General features: G+C 36.9%; 1 protein-coding gene across 1 annotated transcript in view; it reads right to left on the bottom strand.

Moving 5' to 3' along the window:
- LOC123711008 (lachesin-like) overlaps positions 1 to 23,647 on the bottom strand; it is a 46,796-nt gene extending 23,149 nt beyond the window's left edge. The window contains exon 1 of the mRNA XM_045663388.1: positions 23,443 to 23,647. Within this exon, the coding sequence (XP_045519344.1) occupies positions 23,443 to 23,512 (70 nt within the window). The 5' untranslated portion in view covers positions 23,513 to 23,647. The remainder of the gene's footprint in view (positions 1 to 23,442) is intronic.
- Between the last annotated feature and the right edge of the window lie 1,226 nt (positions 23,648 to 24,873).

Here is a 24,873-nt window from a genome sequence, read left to right as displayed (position 1 = left end):
TGTTTGAAAAAGTGGAGCAAGATCGGCATATCAGTAGTTACGACGTAGGTGAAGAACTGGGAATTCATCACAAAACAGATGAAATTAAAGCAAGAAGTTGAGAGAAAGCGGCCGGAATCAACAGAAGAGTGGAGTGGAGTTTCATCATGATAACTCTAGACCCCCCCCACACATCTTTAGACACTCAGCAAAAATCAGAAGAACCAAAATTTCTATAGCAATGAGATTATGTCCCTACCTGCAAGATGGCAAAAAGTTATCGAACAAAATGGTACCTACATACTTTAGTTAAATGTAAATAAACTATCTTAAAAAATGTTGTGAATTTTCTTTAAAAAGACGAAGAAACTTTTTCCCCAACCTATTCTTTCCTATGAGCTTAAAGTTCAGGAATATTTTAAAGTATCATACTTTATTACGAATTACTGCAAGACTTATGTAACAAGTAACGTAAGTAGACCTTGCATTTTATTCTGATTGACCTGGCCTATGCTATACCGCCATAATCTTGTACATCATTATTGTTTATTAATTGCTATTCCCATTTACTGTTGGTAAGTTTTAGATGTATTTATATTCTGACAAATATAGGCACAATTAATTAAGCCTATTTCTTTCTGACTTATGCGAGAGTTTTCTACTTTTAAGACAACATTCTGTGTCGTGTCTTAGCGCTTAATCTTGACTCTTGTCCAAGTATTCAGACGTCACTTTATTTATTTTATTAAGATCATCAAATAAAACCGTAAACCATCTCAATAGATGGTATATCAATATATAAGATGCTGTTTTGTTATTCTCGGCATTTGTTCTTATATTTGAAAAGATGAGATAACCTGTATTTCAGGTCTTACCTGTGCTAGGAAACTATAGACAAATTATATCATAGAAAATATATGAAAACGTGCGTGTTTTGTTAAGCTAGGAGACTAATAAGCTATTTCAAGACCTTAAACATAAAATCTATGAAAACTGTACAAAGCATGGTACTTATAACGCAATAGACATATTTTAACAATGTATTACTTTTTATACAACAAGGGGCCAATGGGTATGAGATGTTCATCATGCCGCCTATAAATCTGTTATATAAATATTATGAATTAATTGTAGTTTTGGCTTATTTATATAGAGTACGTTTGTTGTTAATAACTCATTCAATTCTAGGGGAAGGCCTATTACCGGAGAGCTACCCTTTCAACGGTCACTATTTTTCTAGAGAATTTCGCCATCCGTCATCGTCAGAGGGATGAAGTCGGTTCTCAAATAAACACGCAACTATTTATCAAAACTCTCGCTTTTCCCGAAAGTCTTTCGAATACGTAATGAGATATTTTCACAAACTTTGCTTTCAATAGAAAACACCAAACCGCCAGTCTGCATTTTTACTATAATTTTATGCGGTTTTTAAAATTATTAAAGCATATCATTAATATTATAAATAGCAAAATATAGATGTACCTACTACTAGCGACATCTTGTACCAAAGTGTCATCAAATGTTGTCTATGTGATTCTTTTGTCTTTAGAAAATAAAGTTCTGTTCTTTTCCGGTACTCCCTCAGTCACGTTGTTTCATTGCAGGTTATGGGCCCAGGCCGCTCCTGGCTCATAAAAAGTACTTAGTTCTCGCGACAGTATAATTATTGATTATCAGGACATTATCGATAATAATAATTTGTGGCAGAATAGGACTAAGTGTGTTGAATTGTGCAGATTTATTGTGTCGCGTCAGGCATCAGTAATGGCGTCCAGTTCGAACTATCACATTAGTGTGCCGAAACTGCAAGGGCGTGAAAATTACAGTGAATGGTGTTTCGCAGCAGAAAATTTCCTTGTCTTAGAGGGAATGGTTGGGTGTATCAAACCGGAGCCCAACGTTGCTCCAGCAGCTGCAGACGATGCGAGAACAAAAGCGAAGTTGATTCTAACAATTGACCCGGCTCTTTATGTTCATATAAAGAATGTAGCAACATCGAAAGAATTGTGGGATAAATTGAAGATGTTATTCGATGACTCGAGATTTACAAGAAAAATAAGTCTTCTGAGGAATTTAATATCTATTCGATTAGAAAATTGCACTTCGATGACGTCATATGTAACACAAATTGTTGAAGCTGATCAGAAATTACAAGGTGATAAGTGGGGATAAAAAGTGATGAGTGGATCGGATCTATCATTTTGGCTGGATTATCTGAAAAATATATGCCCATGATAATGGCAATCGAGCATTCCGGCATGCTAATCACAACCGACGCCATTAAAGGGAAATTGATGGACATGGAACCGGAAGACAGTGATGCCAACAATGCGTTTGCTTGTTTCCGCAAGAATCAAAAATCAAAGAGTGTAAAGAGTACACAGTCTATGGTCAGGAAAGATGGTGAGAATGAACGAATGTCGACATCTGTCAAAGAAAACCAACACGTGTTATAGTTGTAAACAACATGGCCACTACCGCCCAACGTTGCCAAAAACCTATCCCAACTCTTTAAATTATTACAAAACGGACCCAATAACCCTAATTCAATGGAATAGTAAAGGCTTACGTTCAAGAAAACACGAATTGATCTCCCTCATAAACCTCCATAAACCCACAATTGTTGCCATCTCGGAGACATGGCTGAGACCTGGTTACCGATTTCGGGTACCTGGTTTCTCCTGTCTGAGAGATGACAGGAATGATGGGTATGCGGGCAGTGCTATCTTTGTACGGCATTCCCTCCCTTTCTCCCAAATTTCTCTTCCTACCCATAGCGAACAGATTAATGCTGTTGCTGTTCATACCTTAGATATTTCTTTTGTATCTTTGTATATTCCTCACCCTTCTCCTTCTGTTCTTCCCGAGATACAATCAATTTTATCATCCCTTCCCAGCCCTATCATAGCCATGGGTGACTTTAATACCCATCACACTATGTGGAGGTGCCACGCTAGTGATAGGTTTGCTCCACTGCTGATTGACTTACTCGACGTTGTCAATCTCTGTATCCTCAAGGATGGCTCCCCAACCCTAATCAGAATCCCAAATCTGCAGTGGATCTCACCCTCTGCTCCCCTAACCTGGCCTCGCAACTAACTTGGAACGCCCTTGAGTCCACCTATGGCAGTGATCATTTTCCCATACTTATTACATTAAACAACAAATCCTTACCCCTCTCTTACCACAACCCCCTTTTGAAATATAAACTCAAAAAAGCAAACTGGAAAGAGTATGCCCAATCCGTTGATTGTATGGTAGACTCTCTGCCGGATTTGGAACGTGAAGAAAATGTCTTGTCTTGAGTAACCAAGGCATAACCCTTGGTAATCGCTGACGTTGCACTCAGCGATTTCGCCGACTATAGTTTATTTGAAAGTTATTATTGTATTCGTATTATTTAGATTTAGATCAGTCTTGTAGTAGATTTCAAATTGTAAAGACATATAAATAAATAAATTCTTTTTTTAATGTCTTTTCGGTCTGCCTGAACATAACTGGCGCAGTCGGTAGGATTGCACGTTTAACTAGGAAAACCGCGAATCAAACTCTTCAAAGTCCCCTGGTAAACGGCGACTCCCTAGTCGCGTTACTGCAATCCAAAGGAACCTCATCAAGGGCGGTCACCGAGATCCACGCGGGTACACCTGGAGCATTGGGCGTTCCCTCGTGCTGCTACGAGACTCGACAAGAAATGCAGTTGCTGGTCTGGTGAGTACTCTCGCTAAGCCAAGTTTCCTGCTCTATTTCCTGTCCTAGATATAGTTTTTTTTTATATATAATTAATGAGTGTTTAAACCTAAAATCGGTTTAAAACTTTAACATTATAACAATAGGCTATTGTCTTGTTCTCACATCGGACGGGCATTCCTTAGGGTCACGTTACGCGTATTGTTAAGTGTAAGCGGATCTACATAGAAATTGTTATATTTTATAACTTTATTAATTCATATAATTAAATTCAAAATATGTCGCTATTAGATTCACCACATTTTAAAATTTTGGTAGATCTTATTCCCAAATATGACGGAACTAAGAAATTACTTAATTTTTATATTAGAGAGGTAGAAAATGTTCTCGAACAAATAGAAGTCGCGGGGAGGAACCATCCCACATTGCTTAGCGTAATAAAAAGTAAGTTGAGCGGTGCGGCTGTAGAGGCAATCGCCTATGAGACTAACTTAGATACGTGGAACAATATAAAGACAGCTCTTATTCGTCGCTTGGGCGAACCTCGCAACGAAATTCAAGTAATGCAGGAGCTTACGAGGTCACGTAAATTTAAAAATGAGAACGCCGAGTCCTTTGGCAAACGACTTCGTGAGTTACTGGACACCCTTTTATCTATAGGAAACCATGCTAATAAAGGTTATTACGAGGAAATGGTAATTGAACAGTATGTTAATAATCTAGATTTCCATGTTTCATTAGGCGTTAGAATAGCGAAACCAGATACACTAAAAATGGCGATAGTGGCAGCTAGACAGGAAGAAGCGCGACTTGCTCTTAACAAGCCGGGCCCTTCGACATTCTATAACGGTACGTTTAGGCAAAAGGAACCGAACTTTCCTCAACATTCACATAACAACAGGTTACCCTTCCCATCTCGACTACATCTTCCACCCACACATCCTCAATTTAGACCTGATAACTATGTACCTCAAGAGAACAATATGACCCCAGAACAACGGCAACAGCTAGTTAAGTCGTTACTCCCATGGAAGAACCAACAAGGAGGTAGAAGCTCTGGAAACTTCCGTAAATCACTCAATATTCCTCAACAGGGTCATCATGCACATAAAAATTCGGATGTCACCATGCGGTCAGTGTCAAAACCCCAAAAACCCCCATATTTAATTGAAGAGGTATTTTATACTGAGAATAACCCTTATAATTCGGACCCGGAGTTCCAAGGTACATGTTATAATTGTTACAATAGTCTACAGGACGAAAGCGATGTCGAGCCAAATTCTTGTCAGGAGGAAGCCGAATACAACCCGGATTTTCACGAAGCTCAGGGAGAGGAAGATCGGAGGTAGTGAAAATCAACGTCCAAAATACCGACCATCTACCGTACATAGAGCTGCCGGAGTTTCAAGGTAAGTTCTTAGTAGATACCGGTGCCAGTCGGAGTGTTGTTTCATCTGATGTTATTTTTGGCAATATTTGGGAACAATTGGTTGAGTTCGAGCCTTTCGAAATATCCACCGCACATAGTAGATCACATCATAAGTACATAGTACACCTCCCGTTACCACCAATTTTTAACACAGATACAATTCATAAATTTTTAATTTTCGACTTCGACCCAAAATATAAGGGACTAATAGGATGTGACTTACTGAAACATTTAAAAAGTAATATTGACTTAAATCGAGGAATATTACGTACAGAAACAGCGAATATACCAATTTATTTTAATCATCCTTTGCGTAAAATTAAAATTGAGCCCAAATGTGAGAAGGTAGTAAGAATAAAGACTAATTATATAGATGGACAGTATATTCATAACAAACACTATTGGTCTGAAGGTTTGGAATCCCTTGAACCTTAAGGTTCAGTTAGATAAGTCGGAATTCCTCCAAAAACAAGTAAATTTTTTAGGCCATGAACTTACAGACGAAGGACTGAAACCAAATAAGGACAAGATCAAAGCTGTACTTGACTTCCCGTTGCCTAAAAACCAAAAAGAAATCAAATCATTTTTAGGACTAGTAGGTTACTACCGCAAGTTTATTAAAGACTTCGCAAAGTTAACAAAGCCTATGACAGTTTGCTTAAAAAAAGGCAGAAAAATTGTGCATACGGCAGAATTCTTAGAGTCATTTAACAAGTGTAAACAAATACTTACCAACGATCCGATATTGCAGTACCCCGACTTTGACCAACCGTTCATATTGACAACTGACGCATCTGACTTTGCTCTAGGCGCTGTGTTATCTCAGGGTAGAGTAGGATCTGATAAACCCGTAGCTTATGCGTCGCGTACTTTATCAGACTCAGAGTCGCGTTATTCCACTATCGAAAAAGAGCTTTTAGCGATAGTGTGGGCAATAAAATATTTTAGACCCTATATCTTTGGACGTAAGTTCACAATTTATACTGATCACAGACCCCTTACATGGTTGATGTCGCTAAAAAATCCTAATTCAAAGTTGACGCGCTGGCGACTGAAATTGGCGGAGTATGACTTTAATGTTGTTTATAAGAAGGGACTGCAAAACACTAACGCAGATGCACTATCTCGAGTCAAGATATTTCATCACAGCATTGATTCACTTGCAGTAAACCTTGACGATAATGAAGACGATGAATTAATTGGTCGAATATTTGAAAATGTCCGTATAACTCAACAAAATGACAGACAGACTGATGACGAACCGATGGCAGGCCCGAGTAGACAAGATGATAACTTAGACCCAGACGTACAACTAGACCCACAGAGCCCCTCAATTGCAGAATCAGCTATAGATAAAAATCAACTAAGTGAGGTAGAATTAGTTAGTACTAATAATACCCAACCAGATAATGAAAATAACGGTATCCCTATTTTATCTGACGCAATCGATAGGCAACTAAAACAATTTCATATTAGGTCAACCCCAGGTACCACTTACAGAGTAGAAGATAGGTCAACCAACCGACGCACTGTTATTAAAGACGTTTTTATTCCCGTAAATAACACAGACCAGGAAATAATTCGGTTTCTTAAAGAGCACACCATTGCAGATCGCATATTCCACTGTTATTTTTATAACGATGAATTGTACCCAAAATTTTGTAAAGTTTATTGTACCACATTTAATAATCGAGGTCCAAAACTTATTAGATGTACCACGCGCGTTACGCTAGTTGAGAATAAGAACGAACAGGAAGCGTTGATTAGGAAGTATCATGAAGGTAAGACAGTACACCGCGGTATACAGGAAACACTTAAGCAATTGCACAGAAATTACCATTGGCCTAACATGTTACTTACTATTCAAAGGTAAATTAACCAATGTGACATTTGTTTGAAAGTGAAGTATGAAAGAAACCCTTTAAGACCCCCTTTAGCAGTTACTGAAACACCTCGTAAGCCCTGGGAACATTTATTTATGGATTTATATTCAGCAGGAGGAGGTACCTTTCTCACTATAATAGATAATTTTTCAAAATTCGCACAGGCACTTCCGTTAAATGCATGCAGTAGTATACATGTAGCCGAAGCATTATTACAAGTTTTCTCTGTTTTGGGACTCCCGCATAAAATTACAACAGACTCAGATAATAAGTTCGATAATGACGTAATTAAGGAAATTTGCTCTCTACATGATATTAACATTCATTTTACAACCCCGTATAACCCTAACTCGAACTCACCAATAGAACGTTTTCATTCAACTATAGCTGAAATAGTTAGAATTCAGCGTATGATTAATAAAGACGACCCAATTCAGTTAATTATGAAATATGCCATAATAGCTTACAACAACGCTATTCACTCGGCAACCGGTTATTCACCACACGAGTTATTATTTGGTCACACAACTTCACGTAACCCATTGAAGCTGCACTTTCCGAAGGAATTTTATCAAGATTACGTCCTAAAGCATAAGGCAAACGCAGAAGCTATACAGCAATCTGTTACTGCCCTAATGTCAACAAATAAAGAACAGGTAATAGCCAGGCGTAATAAGCAAGCTGTAGACATCGTATTCAAGGTAGGTGAAACCGTATTTAAACAGGTGGCGAAAACAGCAAGGAACGACAAAACTAAACCCGTATTTAAAGGTCCGTATAAAATTATTCACCTCCACCCTAATAATGTAGCCGAGATAATAGGTAGTCATCCAAATTCTAAATCGATTAGAGTTCATTATAAACTCCTTAGAAGGCCCCACCTTGTTCCAGGATCCTCATCGCAGGAGCAATCATGCTCTGTTCAAGAGGTGACGTAATCCTTAATCCTGTTAACAACAATCCGGGAATCCTTTTGCTTAAACAAGGGCGGATAATGAAACAAATAGATATTTTTAATTTAGCATGTGTGTATAACATGACTTATTTATAACATTTTCGCAATTAGGTGTTATGCACCCTAGTATTATAAGTCCGCAGAATTTAATATATGAATTATTACAGCTTGGAAATATATACAATTTAGAACCAATTACAGATTTAAATATAGGAAATATAAGAGAACTAGAAAGGTCAATAACAGTAAAAGCGTATAGTACTAAGCACTCATTAACATTTATTTTACAAATACCTTCTATTGATAAAAGTATATATGATCTTATTCATTTATATTCTATCCCTGATACCGAGTACCTCACCATTATACCCAAATCCAAATTCCTTGCACTTGGAAGCGATGAGTACGCATACCTCGACAACAGCTGCAAGTCGATCACCGAGAGCGTTCATCTCTGCGAGTCTCTGCAAATGAAATCCTTCACAAAATCAGAAGATTGCAACCTCATAAAACACAAGAATGCCAACTGCAGCCGTGTTAAGATGGTACTAGGTGACAGCAAAATCCAAAAAACGCGGGACAACACGTGGCTGGTCATACTTAAGCGAGAAGAGATCGTAAGAGCACAATGTGGGACCAACACATCTTACCATCGTGCATCGGGAATCCATCTTATAACCGTAACAGAAGATTGTCGCGCAGAAGTTGCGAACATGACGCTGCAGTCACATGTCACGAAATTGGACTGAGATGAAATAATACCATTGCCCCAAAAACAAGACTCACCTGTGGATGTCGTGCGGTATCAAGTAAAATTGCAAGATCTGGAATATGATAACGTTCGGCAATTACTGGACAAGGCTGAAGATCTGGAGAAGCAGGGTGACATTAACGATTGGCCTAAGATGATGGCAACTCCAAGCTGGACAACTATCATCCTCTATCTATTACTGATATGTGCAGTATCATGGAAAGTGTATAAAAAGTTATCAAGCAGATGCACCAAGAACGCACGGAAGATCACGCCTACCAGTGAGGACACTGGTGGAAGCTGTAAAATCAGCTTCTCTCTGAAGGACGGAGGAGTTACCAAGGCATAACCCTTGGTAATCGCTGACGTTGCACTCAGCGATTTCGCCGACTATAGTTTATTTGAAAGTTATTATTGTATTCGTATTATTTAGATTTAGATCAGTCTTGTAGTAGATTTCAAATTGTAAAGACATATAAATAAATAAATTCTTTTTTTAATGTCTTTTCGGTCTGCCTGAACATAACTCTTGCTATGATCTATTTTTAAATTCTCTCAAATCTTCGGCCGATTATCAGATCCCCAAAAAGCACTCTCCTAAAAATCTGCTGCTTTGCTCTCCCTGGTGGGATGATGAATGCAGCGATTTGTTTGGTAAGAGAAGGGCTGCAGAGAAATCTTACTCAGCTTGTTTTTCTCAGGAGAACTTTAGTAATTATCAGAGGCTTGATGCTAAAATTAAAAGGTTAGTATCGAAAAAAAAAGATCTAGTTGGATACAATTTTGTGAATCCCTTAGCCCTCGCTCTCCATCCACTATTGTGTGGTCAAATGTGAGGAGATTCCGTCGTTCCCTGAACCATGTTTATGCTTCTTCAAATAACCCTTCTGACTGGATTAACAACTTTGCAGACAAATTGGCTCCACCTTTCGTTCCCTACGGGGACTCATTTCTGAGTTCTATGCCAGCTCCAGCTTCCGATGAAATGGATGCTCCCTTTTCTTTCTCTGAGCTTCAAATCGCTCTTAGTGGTCTCAAAGATTCAACTCCAGGGGAAGATGGCGTTCCATATTCCTTCCTGGCTAGACTAAATGACAAAGCTAAACTTTACTACCTTAAAATAATAAACAAATGTTTTGAAACTAGTATTATACCGGCATCTTGGACATCTCAAATAGTCATTCCCATTCTCAAACCTGGAAAAATCCCTTCAGATTCAAATTCATATCGACCCATAGCTTTGTCATCTACTTTAGCTAAAGTAACAGAACACCTTCTTAAAAACCGACTGGAATGGTTAATGGAAAGTAGAAATATTCTCCCCTCCTCCCAATTTGGGTTTCGGAGGGGTTTGAGTACCACAGACAGCGTCAGTATACTGACAACAGACATTCGCCTAGCCTTTACAAAAGGAGAGTACCTTGTGGGTGTGTTTCTTGATATTGCTTCTGCATATGACAGTATCCTACTTCCGGCGCTCAGGCAGAAAATGCTTAAGCTGAGTGTACCTTTGAGGATGGTTCATCTCATATGTAATCTGCTATTTTGCAGATCTATTCTGATAAAGCATCAGGATACCTCTCTTCCCCCCAGACTAGTCTGGAAAGGTCTCCCTCAAGGCTCAGTTCTCAGCCCTCTGCTCTATAGCATTTATACCCACGACCTCGAACTGTCTGTCACCAGTTTTTGTAACATCTTACAATATGCTGATGATATTGTCCTCTATCACAGCTCAGGCAGTATAGGGGAAGTATCCTATCGTATCAATTCTGCTTTGTATTATCTAGGCCAGTGGTTGTCGGACCACGGCTTGCCCCTGTCAGCTGGCAAATCTCAGGCAGTGGTGTTTACAAGGAAGAGATACATTCCTACTCTACTCATTTCATTTGAAAATCAAGCAATCAACCTGACAGATAAAGTAAAATTTTTAGGTATTTATTTAGACAATCGGCTGAACGGAATTGCCCACTCTGAACACATAATAAAAAAAATGTGAAAAAGGTATTAACGTATTAAGAGCAGTAGCGGGGGTTTGGTGGGGTGCTCACCCCTATTCTTTAAAGTTATTGTATAATGCCTTAGTACGTAGTCATATGGATTACTGTATGTTTGTTCTGGATCCCTTTAACAAATCAGCTGCTGGAAAATTAAACAAAATTCAGTATAGGTGCCTAAGAATCATTCTAGGTGCAATGAAATCCTCCCCTACTAATGCTTTGCAGGTTGAGTGTGTTGATCCTCCTCTACACATTCGCCGGCAGTATTTATGTGACCGCTTTGTTAGCAAGATGTTACAGATATCATCCCACCCTCTTTGGCATCGATTAACCCGACTATCACATGCTCCTTGCACCCGCAACTCCTCTTCCTATCTGCTCGATAGTTATCTAAAGTACACCAGCCTCCCTAACCCCATGATATCTTTTCCAACAAATCCGCTATATTCTACTCCTTATAAAGCCCTGATATACAACCCTCCCATCATCACAGACCTTGGTCTGATCAAAGGAGCCCCAGATACCAACATCAAATTACAAAGCTATATTAATCAAAATTGGTCAAATCATCTTCTTATTTACACTGACGCATCAAAGCTGTCTCCAGATGGCTGTGTTGGTGCTGCCTGTTGGGTTCCTCGGTATAGAATTATTCTGAAATTTAAATGTCCTCCCGAGTCTTCAGTGTTCACAGGACAGGCCACAGCTCTATTGGAAGCAATCCTATTTGCACACTCCCATAACATACAACAGACAGCTATTTTGACAGACTCTTTAAGTTGTTTAATGTCCATTAAAGAGAACCCATTTCGTAGCAAATCACGTTTTCCTATTATACTAAAAATCAGGGAGACTCTGCTCTCTTGTAATCAAAAAGGATTGTCTATCATACTAGTTTGGATTCCTAGGTACTATTCCTAGGATACTCAGGTATCCCAGGAAACGAGACTGCTGATTCATGTGCCAAAGCAGCTGTTGAGTCAGGTTCTCTAGATCATTTTAAAAATTCAGCTCAGGATCTTTGTTCTCTTGCAAAGATATATCTGGACAGAACCTGGAAGACATTTTGGAATGACTCCAAATCGGTTAAGGGTAAGTTTTATGCTTCCATCCAACCAAACATACCAAGACAACCCTGGTTTTGTTATTATCGAAATGCAAATCGCTGGATTACATCCACAATCTCGCGTCTGCGTCTTGGACATGCTTGTTCATCTAGCCAAGCTCCGGATAAGGGATCACTCTATCTGTGAGTGTGGCTTGGATGAAGGCACTGTATCTCACATACTATTTAATTGTCCCAAACTAACTTATCCTCTTTATGACATTCTTCCCCCTAAAGTCCCACGTCCTTTAAGTGTTAAATGTTTGTGTTTAGTCCATATTGTAGATTTTTATGTAAATATATAGAAAGCAATAGAATTAAAGTGTAATATATATAAATTATTCATAAATAGTAAACAGTATTTAATAATGCTTTTACTCATATTTGTGTCGTCTGTGCTGTCTCAAAACTAACAATCCAATTTCAACTATTTTTTTGTGTATATTCAAAATTACCTTAATTATTATTTTTACCGATCAATCTCCTTCGTGTCTTCTCCATCTACACGACACTGGCGAAGTACCTTGTGCCCAGTTGGCATAAATAAAAGCCATAAACAAGAAGAATATAAAGATAAATCTTATAAGAATTCCGAAAATAAATCGTCAAAAACAAGTAATGCATTCAGTGCCGTGTTTTTTAGCAGAATATTTGACAAGAGTGACTGGTATGTCGACTCTGGGGCACGTTCGCATTTGGCAAGCAATAAAGATTGGATGGTCGACGAATGTTATCCTGGGTTCACCAAGGAAATCATGGTTGCTAACCAGAATAAAATCCCAGTGTTGTGTTGTGGAAACGTAAACATAACAACATCAACTGAAGGATGTGACTTTAACATAACTGTTGAAAAAGTGTTGTGTGTACCCAAATTATCTACCAACTTATTGTCAGTAAGCCAACTGATTAGGCAGGGTAACAAGGTGTATTTTACAAGCGATGGATGCGAGATATTTAATAAACAGGACACTCTAGTAGCGACTGCATCACTTATAAATACTTCATCTTGTTTGGTGGCAGCAACAGCAGAGTCTCCAGAAGTTTGGCATCGTAGATTGGGACATGTCAACAGTGATAACATGAATAAAATGCAGGATGCTGTGGAGGGGGTCAAATTAACTGAGAAGGCCGACATCAACAAGTCCAACTGTATAGTGTGCTGTGAAGGAAAGCAAAGACGGTTGCCCTTCGATAATAAAGGGAACAGGAGTACTAAGCTATTGGAAATAGTACACAGTGATATATGTGGCCCAATGGAGAATGTATCGCTAGGAGGATCAGGGTACTTTCTCATTTTTGTTGATGATCACAGCAGCATAACACATGTTTATTTTTTAAAAGGTAAAAATGAGACTTTACAATATTTTAAAGAATATAAAGCAAGAGTTTAGAATTCAACGTCAAATAAAATAAAAATACTTAGAAGTGATAATGGCACAGAGTTCTGTAACAGAGATTTTGATAATTATTTGAAGAAAATGGGTATAATTCAGCAAAGAACCAATCCCTACACTCCTGAGCAAAACGGGCTTTGTGAACGTATGAATAGGACTCTGATCGAGAAAGCAAGATGCCTTTTATTTGATGCAAGATTAGGCAAGGAATTTTGGGCTGAACCATTAACACAGCAGTCTATTTACAAAATAGAATTGTAAAAGGTGGATTGAACCACTGTACACCGTACGAGTTGTGGACAGGAGGCAAACCCAACCTCAGTAATTTAAGGATTTTTGGTAGTACTGTCATGAGACATATACCCAAGGAGAGAAGACGTAAGTGGGACAAGAAATCAGAATAATGCATACTGGTTGGTTACCCTGAGGATGTCAAAGGGTATAGGTTATACAATCCTTCAACAAAGGCTATTATAACCACTCGAGATATTGTCTTCATAAATGAAAAGTTATCTCATCAAGAAAATATGATTGAAATGGAAGTGGAAGAAGACAAACCAGCAGAAAATAGTTCACATACATCTTCAGTGGGAGAGGTGTCAGACCATGATGGAGAGGATTCATTCATTTCAACGAATGACATGGATGAAACCTATGTACCAGAGGAGGAGTCCATGACATCTGAGGAAGAGCAGCAACCAGAAACCACATCAAAGTCACAACGGGTGAGACAAAAACCAGAAAGGTTTGGATATATGTGCACAGAACAGTGTAATGAATATTTTAGTGATGAAATGACATTAGAAGAAGCACTAAGGGGACCAGAGAAGGAGCAATGGGAACAGGCAGTGAAAGAAGTGCTGAAAAGCTTCGAAGACAACAAAGCGTGGTAAGTTGTTGATATTCCTGCAAGTGGCAATATAGTTAAGTGCAAGTGGGTTCTAAAAAAAAAGTGTGATAGTGAAAATAATGTCCGCTATCGAGCCAGACTTGTGGCTAAAGGGTGTAGTCAAAAATACGGTGTGGACTATAGTGAAACATTTTCTCCAGTAGTATGGCATACAACACTCAGGTTATTATTCGCATTATCAGTGCAGTTCAACCTAGAAGTAACACATCTTGATGTGAAAACTGCTTTCTTAAATGGAGATCTGTCTGAGCCAATATATATGCAAAAGCCTTTAGGTTATGTCTGTCCAAATAATAAAGTTTTAAAATTGACCAAAGCTATATATGGTCTCAAACAGGCATCTCGTGCATGGCATAAGAAAGTGGATGGTTGCATGTTAGCTAATGGTTATATTAAGTCCCAAATAGAGCCATGTTTATATACAAAATTTGCTGACAGCAGTAAAACCATTGTGACATTATATGTCGATGATTTCTTTGTATTCTCAAATGATAGAAATGAAACTAGTAATCTTAAGAATATGTTGAATAAAAATTTTGTATTAAAAGACTTGGGAATTGTAAAGGAATGTCAGTTGTATTTGATAAACAAAATAATAATTGTACTGTGACTTTAAGTCAAGAAAAATATATTGATAGATTGTTGACTAAGTTCAATATGGTTGATTGTAACACTGTGAATACTCCAATGGAGGTCAACTTAAAATGTAAGAAGGAAAATGATTGTAGTAATCAAAATCCCTATCAGCAGCTTATCGGGAGCCTAATGTAGTTGTGCTCACACGACCCAAAATAGCTTATGCAGTGTCATATTTAAGTCAATTCAATAATTGTAATACTGAACAACAATGGGTTTATGCCAAAAGAATTTTAAGGTATTTGAAAGGGACAAAAGATTTAGGTTTGAAATATAGTAAGGGCAAAAATGCAAACATTGAAGGTTATATTGATGCAGACTGGTGCAGTGATGTTAATGATAGGAAATCATATTCGGGATTTTGTTATATTTTGTCTGGGTCTGTTCTATCTTGGAGTTGTACTAAGCAAAAATGTATTACACTTTCTAGTACCGAATCTGAATATGTATCCATATCAGAAGCCTGCAAAGAGGCAGTTTATTTGAGAAATTTACAATTTGAACTTACTAAAAGTATGTATAAGATCATTTTATATAATGATAGTATGAGCGCACAGAAATTGTTGTTAAACCCTGTATTCCATAATAAAACGAAGCATATTGATGTCAGATATCATTATTGTAGAGAATTAATTAATGAAAACATTATAAGTGTTAATTATCTATGTACATCAAATATGCCTGCAGATTTGTTTACAAAAAGTCTCGCTGCTGTAAAACATAAACATTTGAATACTTTAGGTATTGTTAAAGTGTAATTGTTTCTTTTGTTTATATAGTATCTATATTTTGAGTGGGAGTATTATAAATAGCAAAATATAGATGTACCTACTACTAGCGACATCTTGTACCAAAGTGTCATCAAATGTTGTCTATGTGATTCTTTACTTTTGTCTTTAGAAAATAAAGTTCTGTTCTTTTTCGATACTCGCTCAGTCACGTTGTTTCATTCCAATTAATATGCTGTAAAAAGAGGCTCGAGAATAGGATACAGACATGACAGGGCCATGCTTCACGGTCAGCGTTCACGGTTTTAAGGGCGGAATATGCTTCGTAGATGTCGGCCATGGTCAAATCAAAGTCAAAGTCAAAAATCATTAATTCATATAGGTAACACAATGTATACTTAGGAACGTCAATAAAATAGAAATATACATTAAATGCTTCTAATTTTACATTTACTGCCAGATCTCAAATGAAGGGCGTAGAACGGAAGAGCAGAACTGGCAATAAACTCTCCGCCACTCTTTTTAATCGCCAAGTTGTTTTTGCATTACACAACGTTTGTAAGGAGCTGCAACTGCTGCTGCTACGATCATCTCGAACACTGGAAATCCAGTTGCATAATTTCTTGGGCAGCCCATATGCCGGGAGCTTAGTAAAAAAAGTATTCTGTGCCACACCCAATCGAAAGAACATAGCAAAATACTATCTCATAGAAAACCAACGTGAAGTGATACAATAGGTTGATCTTGTTTTAATTGTGTTTCGTGCGGTGAGTGAGACTCCACCATACCCCAAAATATGAAGGTGCAGTTTAAACAGAGATTACTCCAGGGGGGTACCACACGTTTCCGCTGTGGAGAATCCTCTGAGCGTCAATCATCGGAAGAATTTCGATTGTAGACACCATTCGGTGGTGGATGCAAGGTTGCCCTTCGTATTCCAGGGGGGCAAAATTGCGCTAAAAACTTAATACTTAGTGAAAGGATTCGATCTCGGGGCAAACGAAAGAATTTACATTCATTAGTGCCGCGGGCGGGAGTTAGCGTGTACGTCAGAGACGATATCTGTTCTGGTCACATCGGGACGCTTGAAAAAAGAGACCTATTTAAGAAGGCTAGGCGGGAAGATCCTTTCACGATTTTGTTTTAACTTACGACCTGTCACAAATGGTCCTGCAATTACGCGAAACCAGATGTGGATGGTCATAAACCCTCTTTGGTGGACCTTCTACTGATTACACATCCGGAGAACTATCAAGTCTCTGTTAACCCGCCATTGAGTTCATCGGATCATTACTGTGGTCCGAAGTACTGTGCCTACTACGCGCCCTCCTCGGCCCTGCTTTTCAGGTTGTCGCTATATTTGGCACAATCGGTCAGCAGATCTTTCTTTGCATCCAAGCCTTGGGGGCCTATGTGCTTTTCATCGTAAGGTCCATATTCCATCGCATTTTTTGTCAGCCGTCCATTCACCACTGCACAGGACGGATGACTCGCTGGCCCACACTGCCAGCTGCGAAGGAGGAGGCCGACGGCTTGGGCTGTCTCTTCGCGTCCAATTCGACTTTGGATGACCAAGGAAGATCACCACCAACCATTTTACGGTGTGATTTTTCGATGACGGAAATCACATTCCGGCAACGTGCTGCCCGCAGAGCACTATATTCTTTGGACATTCTTATGTCAAGCGGGCCGGATGTGCTCCAATTGTGCTCCTGAGTTGTTTCCAGTGCTAACGCGCCTTTTCCGGTACCTGTACTCGCTCTGTCCTGAAGTGCTGGAAGATCGCATCGATACATCCGATCCCTAAAAAAAGCGATCGCTCTGAACCGTTCAATTATCGCCTAATAGCTATACACTCCTTGTTCTCCTAATTAATGAAATAAATTATTAATGGCCAGCTCTTGAGGTATCTAGAGGGCCACCAGATGATTAGCGATTATCACTACGGCTTTCGTTGTGGTCGTTTGGCTCGTTACCTTCTTCTTTGTATACCGTACATATAGATGGGCAGAGCCAATTGAGGTAGTTTGAATATAGCGAAAGCCTTCGATCGGGTGTGGCACAGAGCACTACTCTCGAATCTTCCAGCCTACGAGATTCCCGAGAAATTATGCGACTGCATTTCCAGCTTTCTGGCTGATCGAAGCATCAAGATCGACGGAGCATGTTTTGTGAACGCAAGGTATGTTGCAACTTAGCAACATTCATTGCTATGTGGATCGCAGCACTAGGGATACTCTTTACGAAAAGAAGACGAAGACTCCTTCAAGCCTTCAATTATCGTGGTGAGCCTGCCCGATAGCTTTGAGATAATCCCACCACCTCGAACCTTTGATCCTACCCGTAGAGCTCTGTCTGTTACGTTAGCTCTCTTGAAGCAGCCATCCCGTACTTATTTATATATTTACATAATCACTATTTATGTGTTAGGGTACATCTGTAGGGCTTAGGGATCCGCAGGGTTGTTAGGTTCTTACATCTCACCCTCTCAAATATTTAGTTATCTAGTGCAGCTTGCTCATACAAACATTACATATACTATTCAGATACTCCTGACATTCAATACATATAAAGATTAAACACACATTTCACAGTCCACTAGCTAGCAAGCTGTACACAAAGTATAAGGATCCTATTATACTTTGTTTATATAACCCGTCACTGACTTTACGAAATATTCACTCGAATTCTTTATTTACAAATAAATAACCCTCATAAAGTATGACAAAGTTAATATTTCGCATATGTTATTCAATGGAGCCATCAGCAGGCCCGCCCCTTACGTCTGTCCGCAAATTACCAGTCATTTAGTAACCTTAAACATTATTTTCCCTTTAGCACTGTTTCGTAAATTTCCCAATTTTTATAGTATGTCATCACACAATAATAATAAAAGACTACAAGATAAGAAGGTTAAAAATGTTACAAGTTCAATGTAAAAAGCCGATGTGAAAGCAAGTAGAAAATAGCTTGACCAACAGTCCGGTATGCCCGATCTAATTATTAGCTGTAATCGCGGCATTGTGAGAGCCACAATGGAGGCATTAATGGTCCGGCAACAATGGACCAGCAAAAAGCTGTGGCATTGTGTCGCGACCGCCGGTAAGAAACGCTGTTATAATGCGCTTATCGGACTTCTGGCTCCGTGTCTCGTTAACGTGTGCTCCCTAGCTTCTAAGCTTCCTTGTTCCCTGATTCACTTTCATTCGATGTATCCTGCATATTGCTCTCTATATTATCCGTAAATGAAGAATTTCTCTTTTCATGATTATATTTATTCAGAGTAGTATAATTATTTTAAATATTTGTTTTATGCTGTATCACTTATGAAGCAGACGCAGTAAAATAATAATAAACATTGTGGTATGTTAAATATAAGATTTATTAAACCGCGTGATATACTTGGTATATATTTAATCAAACAGTAAAAGCAATTAGAAACTTAATCGCATCGACAAGTACGATACTATCTTCGTCATCAATACATCGCCTTCGAATCATTATTCTCAATACTCAGAAAATTAAAATTGATAAAATGTTTAATACTTAAAATGGATTTAAAGTTTTACGAATCGCAGACCTTATCAGAAAATTACAAAGAGCTATTCAAATGGGGCCTTTCGTTCATTTTACATCTCAGAAAAAGTTAATATTGTTACTTCATAAATCAGAGAGGTAATGGCCGATATCCGACCGCTAAATTAAACGTCTCACCGCGATAAATCTTAAATGGCTTTTAAAGAGCTCTTTATGTCCTTCCAGAACTGAAATTATTCATACGAGCATTTGATAAAGAATTCATAGTTCCCGTTTTCCATAAATCTCCATAAAGTCTAGTCTGGATTTGAGATTTTTTTAAAGACCTTCTTGACTTCTATTGTACAGCATATTTGGCGCATTAAACGTATTTTAATTACTTTACGCTATATAGTTTATACATGTTTAAAAGTTGCAACGTTTCAAAATGTATTTCCTATGAATAACAACCACCGTTTTTAATTCAAATAAATACGAAAGACGTAACGTACGTCTTTAAGAAAATTAATGATTGTAATAAATATTTTATAGTAAATAAATATATCAGATTTTTGGAAGCAAGCTCGCAGCTATAAAAGGTAGCTACTGCAGCCCATAGACACCCATGTTAGTGGGCGTTGCCGGCCTTTAAAAGAGGAGTATGCCTTTTTCTAGGCTTTATCTATCTTGTATTAAATGCCTTGAAAATTGTGATTCATATTAGAATTTCTCAATTGTAAAATTTAAAGTGTTGTTAAATTATTTTTCAGCAATGTAATACAAGTTGATTTATTATTTCGCTCAGCAATTGTATACAAAGAATAATAGCCTTTTGTTACGTATTTTATGATTTTTATCATAAAAACTTTACATTCAAATGTTTTGTTATACATCAATGAAGTGGATTTTCGACATTCACCAAAGCGTTGGGATGTTTCAGTTTTTAGGTACGAATTGAAATATTTTCACACAGTACCACAGTTTGGTAGTCTGAGAAATATAGCAAAATAATCGATTTAAATCTAAGCGCATATCGTACTTAGGTATATAGTGCAATAAACAGTAATTAGGACTCGATATAACGTATCAGTGCTGGAACTTTATCCTATCATTGTTCTCACTTGACTCACTTCGCGAGGTTTATATTGTTTACTACTTATATCTAGCTAGTGATACTGCGTAGCGTCCTTAGATATAGCCTGTTCAAGACAGCTCTCTCATATCGTACGTGTTTTCAAATATACAATTTTAACGTTACTGGAATTTATTTAAGAAGCAATATGCAGTTTTAAATCTTCAGTCTTCTAAATATAGATAATACACAAATATTGGAGGCGTAAGAAGAGAAAAGTTGTTTTCATATTAATGCTACACTGTATTAAAAGGAATATATTTTAGAGTGTGATATAATTAATAAATAATTTCTAAAGAAAACCACTTTAAAAAAACAGCATATGAGTTCCATGGCCTAATGGAGGTGTTATAACTACAACAAACGTTACTCACGTGTATTGTAAATTCTTCAACTTTTTGTAAGTTTCTGAATAGAGTTCTTTGATTAAACGAAAGTGCTCTGATTGGATTCGATTGAATATTCATTCCGTGAATTCAAGATTGGAACGCGGATGTTCAGAAAGGCATCATAAAAGATCTTGTTTTCAATTCAACTGATATGAAAGAATCAAGCAATACCATTCGGCAAAAACCTGTTCGAGCGAATACCTTACACCAGAATTTAACTAAGCATTGGATTATTGGATATTTAAACGTAAATAAAGAATATTCATGTATACTTATAAAAATATTATTTTCCAATTTAACAATTTTATTCTTCTAATGATAAGTTTCAACAACCATCAGGAGTTATCAACATTCAAAATTAAAGCATATATTTGATTGTAAATCTCGATAAATATCTGTGATCTTATCTTACTGAATTACAATTGTTTCAGTTGTTTATGTAATACAACACAGGGTCCCATTTTTCGGTTCAGTAGCTGGGGAAATAGAATAATATTTATTGAAAACAAACCCATCTTGGATACATAGATACTCGATTCGAATCCGGGGTTTTGTTTGAGCTTATAAATATCAGATATCACATATTGAAATTGGTAATAACTAGAGCGTTGTGGAATTTACGGCATCAATAATCTGCGGATTTTGAATTTCCATTATCGAAATACTATCATATAAACATAAATTTATTTAAATTGGAAAATAGTATCTTCTAGAGAAACGAAATAATTTATATTTTATTCTGCATATTATTTTATATTTCAATTTAAAATTAATTTTATTATTTAAGAGGTTTGAAAATTAAGTTATACGAGTTCACTGAGAGCTCTTTATAAAAATATACTTTTAATTACTCGCGCGCCCATTTACATTTTTGTTTATTTTACCAAATGTTTAAGATAACACAAACAATTCAAACAAATATTAATTCCTCGGAGGAAATTTCCTTTTTAATTTCGTTGAAATTTTCTCTTTTAAAGGTCCTTATAAGATAATATTTATATCTATCATCGATACTAATATGTATATTTAACGGAAATAAATGCGAATTTACTGTATTTTTTATATAACGTGACGTTTCCAATGAAATGAGTCTCTGTCCCATCAGACAACACATAATTTCGTGTACAATTTCTATTGCAAAATACAACTTCGCGCCGATAAATGGCAACACTTCGATATACTCTAATCATAATATTAAATATTTATTTAAAACGTATAATTATGTAAATATTGTTATAAGTTTGTGTTTATATCCGTTAAACACTAACCAGAATCATAATTCAAATCTTGTAGCATTTCTTTGGAATAATATTAAACTTTGGGTTAATTATCACTAAAAAGATACTATTAGTATTAAAGAACAGAATGTTTCTCTAATTTAATGAATATTAATATTTAAGGCGTAACAAAAATCTCATCAGAAAGTTTTAAATCAGTTGTACCCTAATATTAAATATAAACATAAAATCATACATTGTTATAATATTGCAACATATTAGCTTTATAGCAAACGGAAGCAATATTTGTAATAAGCAATAACACCAAGATATTACTATCGAGAAGTACCTGTATTAAGTTTTTATTAGAATCGACATCTCGCATTCTCTGCGTCAGCAAAACGAGGGTTGCATTGCCCTGTTTGACCCTAATTTTGAATACATGAATATCTAAGGCCAATTCGACCGACAATAAATGTTAACTTGCTTGCCATGTACATATTGTTCTATATGCGTAGAGTTAATTAAGAAAGAAAAATGTACCTACTAGAAGTCAATCAACAAGTAGTATTATTTCAGACAATAGCCCAAGTTAATAAGATCGACTGTGTGTAAAGAACAGTACTCTCATAAATGGGCATGATTTGCTAAAACATACTTAGTAAATGAAGTTTCGGTCTCAAACTCTGGATTCGACAGCATAGACCGCCTGATCAATGTTGAAGAGTGTCATGATTTGGCGTCTCTCTAACTTATAACACAAGTACTTTTCCATCAACGGACATTCATAGCGTGGTGAGGACCATCGGCTCGAGCTTTCTTTTCCGCGCCACTAGCCCACTCTTTCTCTGGGTTTGTTTTCCAGACGACTAACATGGTTCCCTTTGGAAAAAGAGCAAATGGGCATGCATTAGTCTGGCGTTGTTTTGACCACCTTAGCTTGCATATACAACTTCTGTGCATGGACTTAAAGTAGGATGTAAGCAATGCAGCTTCCTGTTGTGGAGGAACATGGAGTACGGTCCACGGGGCGAGCCCATTCCGTCCTTGTCCAAACTTTGGTGTCCTTACAGCCATTACACGAGTGTGATACAAATATATACGTGAATTCCAGAATAGTAGTTAGAACAATGGGTTTCTAATGATGAAAACGCTGTACAATAGCGAAGCAGGTTCGAAAGCAGTCTTTTAGGAGGGTAAGTAGTCGAATTGAATTCCCTGAGCTGTCATTTCTGGTTTCACCGATGAAACATTTCTCCTAAAGGTTAAAGTAGGTTATTTGTGCAAAAGTTGTAGGAATTGCTCTCCGGGGTAGTCCTCCAATTTTGTCGTTACGTAATATGTAGTTTATTTATTTTTTATAATTTTATCTGTACCTGGTACAGAATTCCAGATTAATGTTTGACGCAAATTTGATGTCATCGCTAGGAGTTTTCAAATAGGTTTTTTGTTTGCCTATATAAAATTGATGCATTAGAGCATTGAATGAGAGAGACGTTTATTTAATAAATATATTTTTTAATGCAAGGTGCGCTAAAGGTATAAAATTTCTTTATTTGACAAAATTGTACTGCTTCCCTTAACTTATAGTAAAAGCGATAGCAGAAAACACTTCTATCGAAATTTTCAGATAGTCATTTAATTATGCATGTCATTAAGCCTACTTTTGCCATCAAACCTAAATATAGCTATATACTGTTGCAGTATTTATTATGATACTAAAAAACTCACCAATTGAATCCGTACACCTAAACAACACTGAAACTCCAATGAAAGTAAGTGCCCAGCGCGACCACATCATCACTAGGATATTTCACAAGTCACTAACATGTAGCAGTCAAAAAATTATTCATTATTTATTATTTAAATTTCGAATATTTCGTTTCGAAAGAAACGATGTTTCGGAAAACGCTCGCAAAATGTCCTTGCGCGGCGATTCATTTGCGACTGTTGGGACCAAGTTTGGTCTGCTCAAGGAGCGAAACACGCGCTTGCGCCGTGTTGATCAACTTATAATATACAGGGATTCTTTTCAACGCCTGTATTCCTGAAAAACTCAGACAGTGATTTTAACTTGTTTGAAGGAAAAGGTTTAGTTTACTAAATACATTTTTAAAGCTTTATTTATTTTTTAATTGTTCACTGCCCCGCTCATTCATCTGTAAACAATTATAAAATAATAAGAATCAACTTCTGGTTCAAAACAAGCTGTTATAAAGGATCGTATCGATAATAATTACAGTTGTAAATTAGTTAAATAATTATTCTGACAGTATATTTTAGTTTTTGATATAAGTCAATTATCAAATGACAAAACTCACTAATTTATTACAGTATATTTGCAATGTCTCAAAAATAATCCCGGAAATCTAGTTTCTGGATAAGAAAGGTTCCCTGCAGCATTAAAACATTAATTAGAAAAGTCACACGTAATTCAACACAAAAGTAAAGAAATAAATGAATTTATATAAAATGTTTTTTCAAGTATCAACTTAAATTAATGACAGACACATCACATTATATACAAATTAATTACAACAGTTTTATTTGTTATATGTTAGAAATTAACAAACACATACATAATTATACTTTATAAGATTAATAACAATCGGTGCCTCTTTTAGTATATATACTTTTTTTTCCTGTCACAGGTCTTCGACTTACTAGAGAGGCCTCAATATGAACTCTTCTATGTACGTAATTTATAATAGTTAAAATAAAATAAATGTTTGTTTGTTTTATTTACGGTAATGGTGACCAAAATGTCGACGAATAAAACATAACCATATTATTGCATAATTGCACACTAAACACCGCGTGAATTATTCACTTCCAGCTAAGTTCATTTAACATTAAAACCCATTAAATTATCTCGGCGTGTCGTAAGTCGTTTAATTTTATAATATTAGTGTATGTGGAACATAATTGCTGCACTGACTCGCCTTGCACTGACTGGTTTCCTCACGGAAATTTAGTGTTTTGATATACAAGCTGACACAGTTTTCAAAACTAACAATTTTAATGAGCTTTAGGAAGTAGGGAAGACAAATAATTACCAGTCACCTACGATTAAGAATAGTAATAGCAATTGAGAGTTAGAAATGCATAATAATTTACAAATTCCACTAAACAGCTCTTAATGACTTGAGTGGTATAGCAACG

The sequence above is a fragment of the Pieris brassicae genome, chromosome 6, assembly GCF_905147105.1.
Source record: "Pieris brassicae chromosome 6, ilPieBrab1.1, whole genome shotgun sequence".
NCBI lineage: Eukaryota > Metazoa > Arthropoda > Insecta > Lepidoptera > Pieridae > Pieris > Pieris brassicae.
The sequence above is the reverse complement of the archived record's forward strand: the minus strand, read 5'-3'. Positions and strand labels throughout refer to the sequence as shown.